This window comes from Cupressus sempervirens, chromosome 7 (assembly GCF_028749045.1).
Source record: "Cupressus sempervirens isolate cs-2001-9-10 chromosome 7, ASM2874904v1, whole genome shotgun sequence".
NCBI classification, from domain to species: domain Eukaryota; kingdom Viridiplantae; phylum Streptophyta; class Pinopsida; order Cupressales; family Cupressaceae; genus Cupressus; species Cupressus sempervirens.
In genome coordinates, this window is record NC_143124.1 from 154,438,840 (window position 1) to 154,457,557 (window position 18,718).

Consider the following 18,718-nt stretch of genomic DNA (forward strand, 5'->3'; position numbering starts at 1 on the left):
ATATATATATATATATATATTTTAAATATTTGATTACTTTATAAATGTTTATGTGATAATTGTTAAATATGAAATATCGATTTAATAATAATTTGTCAATCGAAAAGAGATATTGAATTATTAATTTTAATATTAAGGGATTAGAAGATGGTTGACTTTTAATATTAATTTTATTTAATATATATTAAATATTATTTAATATAAATTAAATATTATTTAAGAGATGGTAATTTATATTATGTTGATAATAATTGTTTAATGATGATTATTATAATGATGTAAATTAAGAGACTTAAAAAGATATTGGATTAAGATTTAATTGACAAGGAGTCATTGTTATGTTATAACATTGTTATAACATTGCTACAATTTGAATTATTATGTTATTGTTAATACGTTATATTAAATAAATTATTGATATAGCTTAATTGTGCTAAGAGTTAGTTAACTATTAACTATTGAAGTTTATGGAAGGTTTATCTAGATCGTTTAATAATAGTTTTGATGAGTTTATTAATGTTTTTTGGTCTAACAAATTATTAATAAATAATAGTATAATGGTCTAAATGACTAGCTTATATATATATATATATAAATAAGCTGAGAGATATCCTTCTCGAGGCGCCTATTGCACTTAGTGTTATTATGAAAATAGGCACCTCAAGAAGGATATCTCCCGGTTTATTATATATATATATATATATATCATATATATAAGCTAGTAGCACTCACGAGAAAAATTGACACACATTATTTTTAAAATTATAATTCGTTATTAAAAATATTTAATATTATTATGATCTATTAATTTATAGGAATAAATAATTAATATTATATATAATATTTTATGCTACATTATAGATTTTATATGCTCACTTCAAAAATATGCTTAATGAAATAGATTCCCTTTGAAAAAATAAATAAATCACCACCTATGTAATTATTAACACAATCAATTTTATTTTTTATTGAACTAATTAGAATTAAACTTTGGATTGCAATTAGAGTTTTCATTTGAATTATTGTTTGCTTAAGTTTTATTCTTAAAGCTAGATTATTATTTGCAATAGAGAAAAGGTCATAGTGGGACTTCTTTAAGGAAATGAAGAGTTAGATAGTTATTAAGGCTTCAACTTCTATAATACATGGTTTGTATATTATTCATTAAATTAAAGTTTCAAACACTCTCGCATGTTTCTTTATCTCTCATCCTTCACACTAAGCCTACCTCACGCCTTACCCTCATCCACCCCCCACCCACTCTCTCTCAGTCCTAAATTATCCTCTTTCTATATTTACCTCTATCTCTCCCCACTCCCCCTTCTATCTTTCTTCCATATCCCTGCCCCTCTAGTGATTGCTTCCCCCTAAATACCTTAGATATCTTTACATCACCTCTCTTACTCTCTCTCACACATTTCTCTTTGCCAAACATATAATACATATACCTCCCCAAATAATTACTCTCTTTCCCTCTCTCCCCACCCTCCTCTCAGCATATCTTCTCCTATTTAATGCCCCCCACCCCCATTCACCCACTTATCACTATTATCCTCTCTTCCTTCCTTCATTACCATGTCCATCTATAACATTCCCTAATTGTTATATTTACCCCATCTCTCCCCTATTCCCTCTACCATTCCCTCTTTCTCTTATATCCCTCCCCCTCTCACCATCTATTCCTCTTGATTACCATCTATCCGTAGCCCATGTCTCTCAACCTCTAGGCACTCTCTCTCTCTCTCTCTCTCTCTCTCTCTCTCTCTCTCTCTCTCCATTCAATGTTTTTGATTCATGTAATTAAAATTAAATTTAGGGTAGAAATTAGATTTTCAATTTTTGTTAGTGTATATATATCTTGATTATATATGTGTATATGTGTGTCTATGCATATAACATTTCTCTTTCTATGTATATGTGTGCATGTGTGTATAGGTGTGTATATGTGAGTCTATATATGCATCTCTCTCTATGTTTATCCTAAAACCTAATTATCCTCTTTCTTGAGTTCTATGTCATGTCTCTACCTCCTCCATCTCTTTTGTATGCCCTCTTCCCCTTATCGCTTTCCCATGAGATTGCAAAAAAAGGATGAGAAGTTGAGAGAGAAAGTATAATTGCATAATTACCCTCTCTCACACTAACTCCCCCCGCCCTCCCTGCCTCTCCTACACACACCCACACACACACACACACATTAATTAGTCTCTAAATTATTCTCTCCCATACCATGTATTGCACATATCCCCTTGTAATGACCCTCCCTTGTTCTATCCTCCATCACCGTCTCTCTCTATTCTAAGTTCTAGTTATCCTCTTTCTTTCTAGCTCAATCTCTTCTCTTGCCTCTTATTAACATAGCATATGAGTTATTGTGACCTCTCACCATCTCTTGGATCCTATTTTCCATTTATTTATACCATATGTTGGTCACCCTCTCCCCCTTCTCCTACTCTCTCCTACAAGTTCTAATGTTGGAAAAATGTCCAAAACTCCCATCAGGATTCATGACAAAAGCTTAACTACCTCCTATGCACTATAAGTTGAGGTTGTATTGAGCATAGATAAATCGATAATTTAGTGCAATAGAAACCCCACTCTAAGAAGTGCTCTCTCTCTCTCTCTCTCTCTCTCTCTCTCTCTCTCTCTCTCTCTCTCTCTCTCCCCTCCCTCCCTCTTCTCATCATGTCTCTTTTGGACCGTAATTTTCATCCATCCACTAATTACCACATCTCTCTCTCTCTCTCTCTCTATATATATATATATATATATATATATATATATAAAATTCAGGGTAGAAATTATATTTTCAATTTTTGTTAGTGTATATATATCTTGATTATATATGTGTGTATGTGTGTCTATGCATATACCATTTCTCTTTTTATGTATATGTGTGCATGTGTGTATAGGTGTGTATATGTGAGTCTATATATGCATCTCTCTCTCTATGTATATCCTAAACCCTAGGTATCCTCTTTCTTGAGCTTTATGTCATGTCTCTACCCCCTCCATTTCTTTTGTATGCCCTCTTCCCCTTATTGATTTCCCATGAGGTTGCAAAAAAGAGGATGAGAAGTTGAGAGAGAAAGTATAATTACATAATTACCCTCTCTCACACTAACCACCACCACCCCCCCTCGCACACATACACACATTAGTTATTCTCTAAATTATTCTCTCCCATACCATCTCTCACACACATCCCCTTCTAATGACCCTCCCTGTTCAATCCTCCATCACCATCTCTCTCTCTTCTACGTTCTAGGTATCCTCTTTCTTTCTAGCTCTATCTCTTCTCTTGCATCTTATTAACCTAGCATAAGAGTTATTGTGACCTCTCACCATCTCTTGGATCCTATTTTCCATTTATTTATACCACATGTTGGCCACCCTCTCCCCCTTCTCCCACTCTCTCTTACAAGTTCCACATGTTGGAAAAATGTCCAAAGCTCCCATCAGAATTTGTGACAACTACCGCCTATGTACTATAAGTTGAGTGGTTGTATTGAGCATAGATAAAGCAATACTTTGGTGCAATAGAAACCCCACTCTAAGAAGCTCGCTCTCTCTCTCTCTCTCTCTCTCTCTCTCTCTCTCTCTCTCTCTCTCTCTCTCTCTCTCTCACCATATCATCCTCACTCTTTACCCACTATGTCTTATTCATGTCTCTTACCCCTTCCTCATCTTGTTATAATCTCTTTTTTTCACATGTCCCTATGCAATTAATCTATGTTTTTGTCCCACTCTCCCCCTTCCATCACCCCCTTTTTCTATTATTAGCCCTAACTATCCTACTTATTGAGCACTATCTCATATTTCTAACTCTTACCCTTCTCTCTCATCTCCCCCTTCTCTTTTTCTACCCAAGATTTTTTTCCCTTCCTCCTATATGTTTCTCTCAACTCTCTCCTTATTTACCCACCACCCCCCCCCCCCCCCCCCCCCCTCATATCTATCTACTCCTTATTAATGGCTTATGAACTCTCTCCCTTCACTACTCTCAACATATCCTCCCCCCTCCCCCACCTCACACACACACACACACACACACACACTCACACACACATATATGGAGTTCAACTTGGTATGTAGTGTTAATTTAAATTTAGGAGGATTTGGGCTAGGAAGGTGTATTTTTAGGAATCATAATTTATTGGATTTTTGATAAATGGTAAGATGGTTAAGTATAGAATTAGTTTAATGTGAGGGCTCAATTTGGCTTGATGTTTTTAGGAGACTTCGGGTTAGGAATTATTGATTCAATGTTTGGATTAGAGTTAAATTTAAAGTTGGGTTTAATGTTATTATATGTATGCCTCTCTCTCTCTCTCTCTCTCTCTCTCTCTCTCTCAATTAGTATTATGGTTATGGATATGATTTATATTAGAATTTAGATAAAGGTAAGTGTTAGGATTAGGGTTCAAAATTTAGGTTTATCATTTAAATTTTATGTTTGAAATTAGGGTTTAACATTTATTATTACTATTAAGGCTAGGTTTTATTATTTATGTTCTGGTACATAATTTTCTATTAGGGCTTATAGTTTATCATTTAGGATGTACATTTATTATTTAGGATTAGTGTAAGGGTTAGGTATTAGCATTTGGGTTTAAGATGCTATTTATTTTGATATTCTTAAATGGCTAGTAAAAAAGTAGTCATTAGTGCCATGTTAGTTATGCCATCATCTTAAGAATATATAATCTTTGAAAGACATGCATTTATCCCATGTTTTGAATAGATTGTTTTACGAATAGGTAATTGTGACAATTATTAGCATGCCATTACTTGTGCTTAGTAGGGTCAACTCCTCACCAATAGCTCCATTCATACAAATTCATGTCACAACACCCTCCTAAATAGAGAAGTTCAAGGCCTACCTCCAACGAAGGGGACTTCATGTTAACATAAGATGGTATTGAGACTTTATTATGCCTTTGCTTCTATGATTGGGAGTATAATGTCAATTTTTATTTAGGACTTCCATAATGGATGGCTAGCACATCTTGGATTCCCATTTCAAAAAAAACTTGTTTCTCTTTATTTTGGATACTTGGTAAGACAATCCACCTTTTTCTCTCCTTTCCCATTCCCACCTCTTAATATCATTTCTTTTGCTTACCTAAACACAGAATTGACATTTTACTTTTTTTTTTCTTAATACCATTTCTTGTGCTTACCTAAACATAGATTTGATATTTTACTTTTTTGTGTGTAACTAAGTGGATCATATTCTCTTGTAAACACTCTATATTGCACTATTACTTCTCAAATAATATAATGGCCCCACACGATTGCATAAATTTTTTAATGTTGTGATTCAAATCAAAGAGCTCCCTTTTTCCTCAATTTCTCTAACAATTCAACTTGACACACTCATTTATACTATTAGATATTTTGTTATTAACTCAAATATAGAACATGTTGATTAATTAAGTTTTACCTTTTAAATTAAAAAAAATTATTCAAACACATCTTTTAAACAGTTAGATAAAAACTTAATATGAAAAACCATCAAATTACAGATGTAGTCACAACAATTATTAGACAATTATAGATGTGATTACAATGCATCTATGGATGATTAAGTGATTAAATTGTCATGTAAGGGAGAGAAATCTTGAGAAATACTCACATAATGTAAGATTCGTAAAAGTAAATTTTCAATATTATTAAAATTTATTAAGAAATTCTTAAACCATATATATAATAGTCAACCTTATTTTTGAATCAATTTTTCTTAATAATCAATTCAATATTACTTTTCAAATTCTAAAATGTTATATTTTACCATATATAATCATATAAATTCATATGAAATATGACATGAGCTTCTGAAAAATAATATTTTATTGTGTTGCAAAAAAAATATTTTATTGTCTGACAATGGCCATGCGGCCATTAATTGACTTTACGACCATTAAATTAAGAAGAAGAGAGGAAAATAACTTCTTTGGGAAACTCCTATTTTCACCAAAAATGGGAGATTGATATCAGTGTAAGTCACATTAAAGCTTGTGTGGAGAAAGTATCTTCAGGAGATGAGGAACAACGAAATCTGCAGAGATCAATTTAGTCGGCGAGAGGGAAGAGTATTGTATTTCATTTTACTTTCCTCGACATGGGGAACATCTTGATTATCCCCAAAATGGGCCTTTGTTAAATAATAGCAGTAATGGGGTGAGGCATCCAACTCCTTTCTCTACTCTTCTTCTCCTCCTCTGCCTTCCCTCCCAAAAAGTCCATTTTTCCTACTACGGTGCCGTATTCTCTCCTGCAAATCCAAACAAACTAAATTAAATTAAAAAGACCTTTCATTTTGCACCAGAGACTTAGAAAATTAGGAGGAAATTTATGGAAATCTAAAGCCTTACCTAGCTATTTTTGGAGGCCCTAAAAACTGAGAGAAAACTTTGGAATCGAGCATGGAGATAAATCTGGCCATAACAACTTCCTCTGCTTTCTTATTCGACAAAACGCACAAATTAATCTCAAATTGCTCTCGCTGAAATCACAATGGGGAAGAAAAATGGCTAGATTTAAAAAGAATGGGTGGATAGATGACTTAAATAGAATTTGTCAATATTATTGAAATCGATATCCAAATTGGTAACCCACATTCTATGCAATCTCTCATGGTAACAATGGCCTCTTCGCAGAGCCTTTCCTCTTCCTCAACAACCTTTCCCAAGTCTGAAATGATGTAGTAGTCTGGAATCATTTCAATTAAAAATTTGGATTTTAGAGTTTGATTACCTCATATTTAAAGCATTGCTTCAAGAGGGAGAGACAAGAGAGGATGATAGTTGCAACTCAGCTGGTATTGCATGTAACCATTCAAATAAAATATTTATTTATTCCTCTGAACGAACAATTATTGTCCACTCAAATTCAAGTAACTAAAGAGATATATAATATTTTTTTTAACAATAATATTAATTTGAACAACCAGCTGCATGTCAATTTTTTTACAAAAGTTGCAAATGTTTACATCGATGAATGCTTCCACTGTAGAAAGCCTCTCGGCTTAATTATCAAAAATACAATTTGTTAAGGAAATATTAGTATTCATTAAAGAATGTCGAATGTGGTCGTTATAGATTTATTAATAAGATTCCCAATATAGCTTGTTATTAAATATTAATAAGTTATTATTATTGAACTATGAATATGAATATGAATATTTGTGTACTGGATTATGGTTGACTTTTGACGTACAAATTATAGTTAGTTATTAATCAGTTGATATTTATTGGGTTGTTGGTATGGTTATGTAATTATTAATTAAATTGATTAATTAGAGTTAATTAAATTTAATTAATAATTAAGATATGTAATAAAGTTTTAATTGATATGCTAATATTGATTCCTCTAGCGAAGTTGTGAAGTATTTACATCAAAGTTGACAAGTCGTACTCTCATGACTTGAATAATGACCTTAGATATTTTAATAGTGAGACTTAGTAATATTTAATCGAGAACTATTAGAATGTTAAAAAGGTCATGGATTGTGTACCTATGTTAATTGATTGATTTAATTGATCATTTTAATAAAGTTATAATCTTCTTATTCAAAGATTGATAACTGGCTCTCTTATAATATAACGAATAATGATCCTTGATTTATGTTGAAAGTTGAAGTAACATTAAAGAAGAGTTAATCAATTAGAATATGGATCATAGTTAAATAAAGAGAACAATTTAATTAAAGGTCAATGATGATCAGTTTAATGAGTAAAGTATTTACCCTTAAGTTATTCTTAGAATATTATTTAACTAATGGAAGGATAATGTTATCGAGGTAACAAACGAGTTGACTTATAGGTCAAATGATTACTCTTATATACTTGAAGTATACTTGAAATGAAAATTGAAACCTCCACACTTAATTCAACTATGCAATTTAGTAAACCAAAACGTATGTTCGCATTGTGTTTTATCTATGCTTTTTGTTTTGAGTTTTTGGGTTGACTAGTGTTGACCAGTTATAGGACGTCTACTAGAGGCTCGGGAGTTACAATTGTGATGTCATGATGATGTCTTGAATTTGATCTTTATAAGCCCAACCATGGTTATGTGATCGAATGCTCTATGAGATGTTAGTAATTACTGATTGTTATTGCTTATCAGTCTTCTTGGGTGAAGCTGAGTTTATATGTATTTGAGACACTTGACTTAACCATTTTGAGTCATTGATTAGTTATCTTTGAACTACTTTCTAGTTTCCATGATGAGACTAAAGTGTTGATTTATTTCTTGATGATGTCATGTTGTGACATGTTTTGACTCAACCATTTTGGAGTCTTCGATCAGTACGATTTTGACATATATTTTGGTTATTGAGAACCAATGGATACTTTTGATTATCAGTGATACCCTTAGTTGCCAATAGAGAATTGTTGTGGTCATGATTATCTATGGATGCTTTTCAGATGCTCATGGATATTTGATGCTTTTATTGTGGATATTTAATGCTCTTGTTATGGATTTTTCTTTGGTATTTCTTTCCAGTCGCTTGTATAGGACTAGGGTGATTTTATGATTCCATGAGCTTAGGGTAGCTTATCTACTTGTAGTGTTAGGAAGTGGCTTGCAATGGGGGCCAGGGCCCTAAGTGGCTACTAGGGTAACTGATTGTAAGTTTTGTTAATAAGTGATAACATTTACACTAAATGGGGATTAAATGAACCTAAAAAGATAATTTTTTTGTTCTTGCCCATGCCTTGAGTGCTTGTACAGGCTAGGATGGGAGTAGAGAGAATGCTTGGTTGCAACCTTACATTCCATAGTATGCCTTGTCAGTATGAGAGGATACTAATGGGCACATAAGGATCAGTAGGGACCCATGGAGTTGTAAGCTAATTGCCAGGGTAACTTCTACATGATATATGCAATGAAAATTTCTCGCTTGCATAGTAGGTTTCCTACATGTCATTGTGTGCCTCTGGGATTAGATGTCAGTTTGTGAATTGGAACCTTTGAGTTAGTATACTTTTAGGATTCCTGGAATTAGAGAGTATTTTTATGCTATGTGATTTTGATAGCCTATTTGGGACTTGAGATTATCTCCTCAGCATAGTGGGAGTGGACCATTTAGGTTCCACGTGGTCGGGTGGTAGTGTTTTATCACTCTTATCATTTCGGATCCATTTCAGACACCATGGCTGATGCATTATTTGTTGGCATCTATCTTCATTATGTTCATGGATGGTGATGGTGGACATATATCCTCACATTGATGATTTGCATATGTTAGATGATGTTATCTTATGTTTTACTTTGCATGTTAGATTACTTTCTGCATATGATGTAGTATGTTTTAGGAGTGACATTCATACTATGTTAATACTGATGATCTCTTCGGTGATTTGGAATGTTATGCACAGAGTGATGGCTATGATCCATGATGGTCTAATGATGCTATTTACGGTTGAGAGGAACCGTGCACTTAGTTATTAATGTTCATGATATCTGGTTATCTTTTATGATGGATGTTTGTATCTTTATGATGATGATGTATCATGTATGACATGTGGTTTCATTTACTTTAAATGCATCATGGATTGATATTGGATGATGTTGTACTTTATTTACATGGATGTTTACTCTTTCAAGCCTTTCATACCCTGTGACATATACAATGGATGATTGAGCATTTGAAAATGTAATTTAAGAATGTTGGACTTATTAGTATTATATCATGTGGATGAAATATTAGATGGAATCATTAGTATTAGTTGATTTAGATGTAATTCAACATTAAGGGATCTTTAAAGAATGTAACCTGTTATGTTATATTATGTTTACTTTCATTTGAATTGTTTCTATTGCTTCCGTTATTAAGCATTAGTGGCAAATGAATTTACTTTCATGATTCAAAAAATAAAAAATAAAAAAAATTGTTTGGTAAACTTAGTGAAATTTTAGATTAATTCTTTGGATCCCTTGGTGGGGCATTACACTTGGTATCAGAGCCCTAGTTTCAACATTGGGAACTCTAGGTATATTGGAATGCCACTAGTTGTTAACTAGTTGAACAAAAAATGAAAACTTTGGACTATCATGTGTATCTCTTTCAAACTGAAAACTTGAAATTAGGTGAACTGAAATAGAACTTAACACTGTTACTTACATATTTTTCATACTTCAACACTTAGCTTTCAAAATTGAAAATTATACTGAAAACCTAAATGAGGGAAAAATTGAAAATTGAAACTTAATCTGTCTTCAAAACATGTATCTTTTATCTATTGTTTGAGCAAGTATGCCCTTGATTATCTTTGCGAGCATTAAGTTGCTGTTGTTTAGAATTTATTAAAGAATCTATTTCAGTAGTGCTGGTTAACAGTTTGTCCTCCCGTTAGATTTGCAATCTCTGACTCTTTTATCACCCAAAGTAAAAGAACAAAAGGATGTCACCAACAACTAAGTTATTGTAAGTCTTCTATCATTGCCCTTTGAATTGATAGGTATAGCTCCCTGATTGTATTAAATATTCAATGAATTTGTTTTTATCGATCACGAGATACACTAAGTAATGAAATTGACTGAATTACTTTCTCGGCACAAGGAATTCAGGCTAGATGCAATGAAGATAATCTATAACCCTCAGTAGAATGTCGATTAAAAATCATCACATGAGTTTAATATCTAACTAATTCTATCCTATTTTATGAATGCATAATCTATTGAAGAGAATAGAAATAGAATCGTACATAGATAGCAAATGAAATTGCTTATGCTGCAACTACTAACATGAAATGGAATTCAAGTAGGAATTATAGTTCTATATATAATTTTATTTCTTGTTCAGATGCATCTAAAAAACTAAATGAATAATAGAAGAATTATATATGAAAAGCGAATGGAATCACCCTCATCGCAACCACTAACATGAAATAGAATTCAGTAGAAAATTGCAACTTCGCATACAATTGTTCCATCTATTCAAATGAAAAATGAATTACTAATGGTACAACAAACATGAAATAAAACTAGCAATTGTAATTACTTTTGCTCCAATACCAAGTTTGCCGACCCCTGCAATCCTTTTCATAGCAGTATATTTAGATCATTCAATACAACAAGCTTGTAAGGGCTCTTGACTTTTCCTCTTCTTTGAATACAAAAAGACAAAATATAGAGAAAAAGACTTTTCAAATTTGGGAACTCAAACAATCACTATTTGAATTTGGTTTTCTAACCATTTCAGATAAAACTATTCTGACTTGAATACTGTTGCCATTCCTGATGTGATCCTTGTGGATTTGATACATCGCCTTTAGCTAACATTTGTAGCTCCTCTTGCCAATGCTCCAGATCACCGCCTGTAGAAAGTGTATAAGGCTTCAACAATTTTTGATTATGACTTCCCATGTACTTTTGAATTACTCTCTCCATGCATTCGTATCAGCCGATCATAACTAATGCCTTTCTGCCTCTAACTTCAAGCATGTTGACTTGAACTTCAAACCTTGATTCGGTATCCTCAATGCCTTCAAAATGTCACTGTTGACAACAATTTTCTTTTTTTTGCATATGCAATAAACAATTATTGTATGTTATCCTTCGATCTCTAATAGTAGAAATAGCCTTCGAAACTCGATTGTATTTGGTAGATATCACAACCTTGCCACAGCAAATGTCTAAATGTAAGGGCTGCCGCTTTCTAGATAGTAGATTTTCTAGAAGTGCCCCCTCATTAGACATTGGAAGGACTAGAAGGCCGATTCCTCCAAGAATGTTCAGAAGATGATGAACTAGAAGTTGGCGATGCATGTCTCCAAGAAGAGCTTTGTGATAATCTACCACTTCCTCTGCTGTGCCAAGGATAGGTGAACTTTTGAATACCAAGGACATGGAAAGCTCAATGACCTTATGAATTTTGCTCAGAAACAATAGTGCATCAATCATCTTGAGAAAGACTCTCATCAACTCCCTTGTACATGTTTGGAGAATATTTCACAACTCTCATCTGCAAAAGATCATCAATAAGAGCACGATATCCTTGCCGGGTTAGGATCTACAACCTACCCAATATGAACAGACCTTTAGAACAACCCAACCGGCTTAGAGAAGAAAAAGAAATGATAGGGAAACTCGACAAGGACAGCCTACCTAAAGAAGACTTAGACCTAGACTCTTTTGATTTACTTGACATGACCATTAACACAACTCATAACATAGAAAACCTAAAACTCAGGCAACAGCTAGCTCCATCTGGGGATTTAAGTATGATAATGCTTGAAAGGGCTCAGATCATCTCTGGTTTCGCACATGGGTCAACAACTTGATGAAAATGAAAACTAACCTAATAGGGAAAACAAAAACAAGTACAAAACACATTAACCAAGAATGAGAAAAAGGAAAACCTACCTAACTAACAACTATGCAGGGGTTATCTGCTTCCCATTATTGCATTTGGTACAATTTTAGGTCTTGCCCATTATAAGAGTATGGCAGCCGCTCACCTAAAGGATAAGCCAGTTTGAATGAATTATTCTGATTTGTCTGTACAATTTGAAATGGGCCTTTCTACAATGATTGAAATTTTGAATGCATTCCCCTAGGCTCCTGTCTTTTATCCCACAATAATACCAGATCACCTTCCATTAACTTTCTCGGCCTTGCCCTTTTATCAAACAACCTCTTGACTCTGCTTTGGTGTTCTATAATTCTATCTACCATATCTGCTCTTTCTTCTTGCAGCTTTGTTAGATACAAAATTCTCCTTTCTAATCCTTCCTTGAACACACCATCTTCAATCGTAGTCTTCAATTTATAGGTAGCCAACTCAAGTGGTAATGGTAAGACAGCTTCAACACCATAAACTAGTTCAAAGGGTGAAATCCCAATAGCTCTTTTCAAAGTAGTCCTATCAGTCCACAATGGATCATACAGTTTCTTGTGCCAATTCCTTTGATTATCTAAGACCAACTTCTTCAAGATGTTAATTAAATTCTTGTTACTGGACTCTACTTGTCCATTGCCTTGAGGGAAGTAATCTGATGAATGACCAACCCGTATTCCATTATCATAATAGAAAGCAATGATTTTTGCAGAAGTAAAGTAAGATGCATTATCCATTACCAGTTTTGCAGGAACTCTGAATCTAACCAATATTTGTTCTTTGATTAATTCAGAAACCACTGTAGAAGTAGTCTTTTTCATTGCCTTTGCTTCTACCCATTTACTAAAATAATTTGTGGCTGTAAGGATATAGGTATGTCCTTGACTTGAAGGAGGATTTATAGGTCCTATAAAATCTAAACCCCATTGCCCAAAAGGAGCATCTATTATCACCGGTCTTAAAGGTAAAGTGGCCAATTGTGGCTTTCTTGTAAACAACTTACATTTCTCACAATTTGTAACCCATTTATATGCATCTTTAAACATACCTGGCCAGTAATAGCATTTTCTGAGAATCTTAAATGTAGTCACAGTAGAAGAGAAATGTCCCCCATAGGCTTCATCATGAAAAGTTTTTAATAATCTTACCTGTTGTTCTTTATCCACACATCTTAAGAAAGTGCCATCTATTGCTTTCATGTAAAAAACATCATCAAATATTACGCACTTCAAAGCTTTATTTTTTAGATCTCTCTTTTGTTTTGCTGTTAAACCATCAGGACACTCACCATATATCAGATAATAGGCAATGTTGGAAAACCAAGGATCTTGTAAACTCACCATCAGCACTTTATGATCATCTTCAATGTGCTGATCCTCTGCCATAGCTTTGCAAAGTGCATTTCCTCTTACTAACTTCATTGGTTTTATGTCTATATCAAACTCCTGTACTTTAGCAATCCATGTTCCTCTATGATTACAACCCACTTCTTGCTGAGTCAAGATACTTTTTACTACAACATCAGGCACATGAATAACTAAATGAGAATGCAGAATGTAAAATCTAAAATTTTTCAACACCTTTACAACTGCATATGCAAGCTTTTCCATGTGAGAGTATTTCAATTCCCAATTTTTCAAAGGCACGCTCATGAAAGCAATGGGAGCTTGTATGCCTTCCTTATTTTCCTACATTAGTATGACTGAAACAGTATATATGATAAATTCTTTATTGTAATTAGGATGAACTAAAACAGGCACATTTGCAATAGCCTCTTTTATATTTTCAAAAGATTTTTTACCAACTTCAGTCCATTTGAAAGTTTGATTTCCTTTCATCATATCAACTATACTTTTTACAATCTCAGAAAAATTAGGCACAAACCTCCATAGAAAATTCACCTAGCCAAAGAAGGATTTAACTCCTATTTTACTCAAAGGTAAACTTAACTATTGAATAACTTTAACTCTATCTGGATCAATTTTCACTCCTTCTTGAGGAACATTATTGCCCAAAATTTTACCTTCTGTAATGCAGAATACCGATTTCTTTGGATTCAATGAAATACCATGAATTTCTGCACCGTTGCAAGACTTTTGCTAGATCTGTAATGTGGTCTTTCGATTTTTTAGAAAACATAGTCAAGTCATCAAGATATATCACAATAATCTTATTCCTCAAATCACCAAAAGATAGATTCATGGCCCTCTAAAAAGTTGCACCTGCATTTATTAAACCAAAAGGCATTCTGTTATATGCGAAGGTGCCCCAAGGTGTAGTGAAATCTGTCTTGTATTGATCTTCCTCCTCTACTTGTATCTGATTATATCCTGAAAATTTATCAAGCATGGACATCATTTCTGATCTTGCAACTACCTGCAATAAATGGTCCATGTTAGGTAAGGCATAGTTGTCCTTGAGGGATGACTGATTTAAATTTTTGAAGTCTACAAAAATTCTTATCTCTCCATTTTTCTTCCTCACGGGCACAATATTTGCCACCTAGGTAGAGTGATGAATAGGGTAAATAATCCTGGCTTTCAGTTTCTTGTCAATTTCTTCGAAAATTACACCTTCTACGAAAGGATTATAGTTCTTCTATTTTTTCCTGACAGGTGTTGCTTCAGGTTTAAGGGGAATTGTGTGTTTGAATTTTCCATTCATAAAATTTTTTAGATCTTCATAACTCCAAGCAAATACATCTTGAAAATTAATCAACAATTCTTTGACTTTTATTCTCTCTTCTGGAGTACAACACTTTCCTATGTTTATCATCTTTGGGCTATCTTCCGTCCCTATATTAATTCCATCAAATTCCCCACAAGTTTTCCCTTTTTTATTCCTTTCTTTCCTTATGTAAGCATCATGTTTATTGAAAAGTTTTTCCAATGAAACAAAGTGGGAAGGAATTCTATTACCTTTTAATTGAACTGTGTTTGATTTAATTTTTCTTTCATTATCTGATGAATGTTCTTCTTGCTGATCACTTTCAAAACAAAGGTCTGCAAAAGGGCCTGTACCTTCAATAAATTGCTGAATATTTTTATCAACATCAAACACTTGCCAAGATTCTTCGTTATTAGGGACACTAGGTCTGAACAAAACCTCCATTCTATACACTTGATCTTTGAAATCAGGATGAGGCAACAAATATGATGCAGATACGGCCAGAGAATCTGCTCTAGTATTTTGATCTCTAGGCATTGCAATTATTGAAAATGCTTCAAAACTCTCAATCTCATCCCATACCTTATTCCTGTAGTTTCTCAATCTGTTATTTTTCACAGAATACTATTTTCTGATTTGTCTTACCACCAATTCAGCATCACCTTGTGCTTTCAGCAATTTCACTTCTCTTTGCTTAGCCACTTCCATACCAAGAAGGAGTGCTTCATATTCTGAAGTATTGTTAGTGTTCTTGAAATCTAACTTATAAGCCAAGCATGTAATTTCTCCATTAGGAGCAATCAATACTACTCCTGCACTAGAACTGGCTTTAGCACAGCTACCATCAAATTCCAATGTCCATATTTGTTTATCATCAAAATTAGTTTGATCTTTTTCTTCCTAAACATTAGAATCATTAGAGAAAAACATTTAATTACCAAATTGCATTTCCTGATAAAGTATTTGGGACCTAGGATCATCTGACTTGAGCACAGTAAACTTGGCTTTTTCTTCCGGCTCTAACTTCACTTTCTTATCCCCTACTTGAATAGTTGTAGTAGACCAGTCTATTTTAATTTCTCCTCCTATGTCTTTACAAAAGCTTCTACTGAGAAGCATCCCATAGCTAGCAGGGATATCAGCCACAAGTATTGTGATTTTTAATCTTTTGGAAGGATAGGCTACAAGGGCAACTTGGGCATCTTTTATTTGGCCAACTAGGGGCACTTGTTTTGTATCCATTGAATAACATCTACCAAAAGCTTTAGTCAAAGGCAATCCCAAGGCTTTAGCTACTAATGCAGGCATGACATTATCAGAGGTCCCTAAATCTATAATACAATTACTCAATCTATTGCCATTAATAAAAAGAGATATATAGAAGGGTCCCAATTTTAAATAAGTAGCTAAAATAGCAAACTCTTCTTCCTGAAACAACTTAGAAATTGAAACACCTTATTCATTTAAGGATTTACCATTGACATTAGTATTGACAAAATCATCAACCTTATTCGTACAATATTCCACTGATCTTTGAAGTTGATCATGATTTGATTTCAAATAATCAATGGGAGAAATCTAAATTTTACTTTCTTCACAAAACTGTACAATGTACAAAGAATCAGATGACTTACCTCTATGATCTTTGTGTGAAGAAGTAGCTGATATATTATTATCTTTACCAATTTTACTAGAAGATGCCTGATTCTTATTGGGTACAACATTGGATATTTCATTTTTCTTCTTCTGATTTCTGGTCATCACAGTGAGCTATGGTCCATCCAATGTAGAAAAACAATCACCTCCATTTTTTGAATATGACTCATACTCACAAAATAGATTTACGGAGTCACAATGTAGAGCATGGTCATCATCACTTTTTGGATATTCTATTCTCTATTCTTTCTCTTCTTCCATTTGTCTATACCTCATCATATCTGCGCATGTGTCTCCATCATGATCAGCTTTAAGATGAAAAGCACACATCACATGTTTCTTAGGAGGAGCCTCAATAGCCAACCTCTATTGTGGAGTAGGAATTTGTAAATTCTTATTCCCACCTTGATAAGGCTGATGAAAAGAAAGAGCAGGCTTAGTGACCTATTTCTTTAATGAAATTAGTTCATTTGATAACTTCTGTAACATTGTTTTAGTGTTTTTTGAAGTGCCAATTGTGCTATTAGAAGGCCCAATATGAAGGTCTTTCTTCCATCTCCCAGAAGCTATCATATAATCCTCCATCTCTACAGCTAATGTTTGAGCCATTTGCAAATCAGCTACATTAGCTCTTCTTATGTGGTAGCCAAGTTCAGGAGGCATAGAACTGATGTAAAAAGTCTTCTGATTATCTCCTGTAGGTGTACTGGCAGTTGGAATTCTTTTAATCAATTTATTAAATTTGGCATTGAAATCTCTCATAGATATAGATGGTTCTTTCTTTATTTGAGCTATCTATAATAACAGAACTTGAGCATCTTCAGTACTTTTATATCTATCTTCAAATCTTTGTTTCATGTCATTCCAACCAGTTATATATACTGCAGGTAAATCCTGAAACCAATCTGCAGCATCATCTACAAGAGTATCTACAAACATTCTCACTGCAATGGCTTCATGTTAAGGATTAACTACACTACAGGCTTTATGAAAGGCACTTAAATGTTGCTCAGCTGAAACTGTACCGTCACTATTGAATTTTGGAAAATTCTTCTTTGAAGCTCTTGGTAAATCATGATTAGCTACAAGGTTCAATGGCCCTATTGCATTTCCTCGTGGGACTGCCATGTTTGTTATTGCTAAGTTCTGTATAGGTGTTTGAATGGAAACTGACAGGGGAAGAGCAATACCATGTAACAATAGTGAATTATAGGTGGTAGAAATGGAAATTCTACCTATTGGAGGAGAGGAAGATTAACTTCTTATTGATCTGAAAGGGGCTTGTGTAGGCAACTGAAATTCTTCTGGATTCTTGACTTCAACCTCCTTTGTTTTTGTTCTTCCTTTCCTAAATCTATCCTCCAAAATAGGAAAATTGACCTTCTTAAGTTCTTCGTACACTGAGTCAATTTTTCCCTTCTGTTTTGCACTCCTGGTAAATTTGGAATCCAGGGTGTTTATAATTCTGAGAGGAACTTCTATTACTTTTTATTTTCAAAATCTTTTCAAGTTCTCCCCAGTGGAGTTGCCAAAAACTATTGGTTAACAGTTTGTCCTCCCGTTAGATTTGCAATCTCTGACTCTTTTATCACCCAAAGTGAAAGAACAAAAGGATGTCACCAACAACTAAGCCAGTGTAAGTCTTCTATCACTACCCTCTGAATTTATAGGTATAGATCCCTAATTGTATTAAATATTCAATGAATTTGTTTTTATCGATCACGAGATATGCTGAGTAATGAAATTGACTGAATTACTTTGTCGACACAAGCAATTCAGGCCAGATGTAATGAAGATAATCTATAACCTTCAGTAGAATGTCGATTACAAATCATCACATGAGTTTAATATCTAACTAATTCTATCCTATTTTATGAATGCATAATCTATTGAAGAGAATAGAAATAGAATCATACATAGATAGCAAATGAAATTTCTTATGCTGCAACTACTAACATGACATGGAATTCAAGTAGGAATTATAGTTCTATATATAATTTTATTTCTTCTTCAGATGCATCTAAATAACTGAATGAATAATAG

General features: G+C 33.5%; 1 protein-coding gene across 1 annotated transcript; it reads right to left on the reverse strand.

Moving 5' to 3' along the window:
• Positions 1-6,162: 6,162 nt before the first annotated feature.
• Positions 6,163-17,803, reverse strand: LOC149545984 (uncharacterized). Its single transcript, XM_089793872.1, has 8 exons — positions 17,701-17,803; positions 17,486-17,619; positions 15,665-15,919; positions 14,575-14,728; positions 14,314-14,429; positions 12,601-14,040; positions 6,378-6,508; positions 6,163-6,277 (listed from the first exon to the last, which is right to left on the reverse strand). The coding sequence occupies exons 1-8, from the start codon at positions 17,801-17,803 to the stop codon at positions 6,163-6,165; spliced, it is 2,448 nt and encodes an 815-aa protein (XP_089649998.1).
• Between the last annotated feature and the right edge of the window lie 915 nt (positions 17,804-18,718).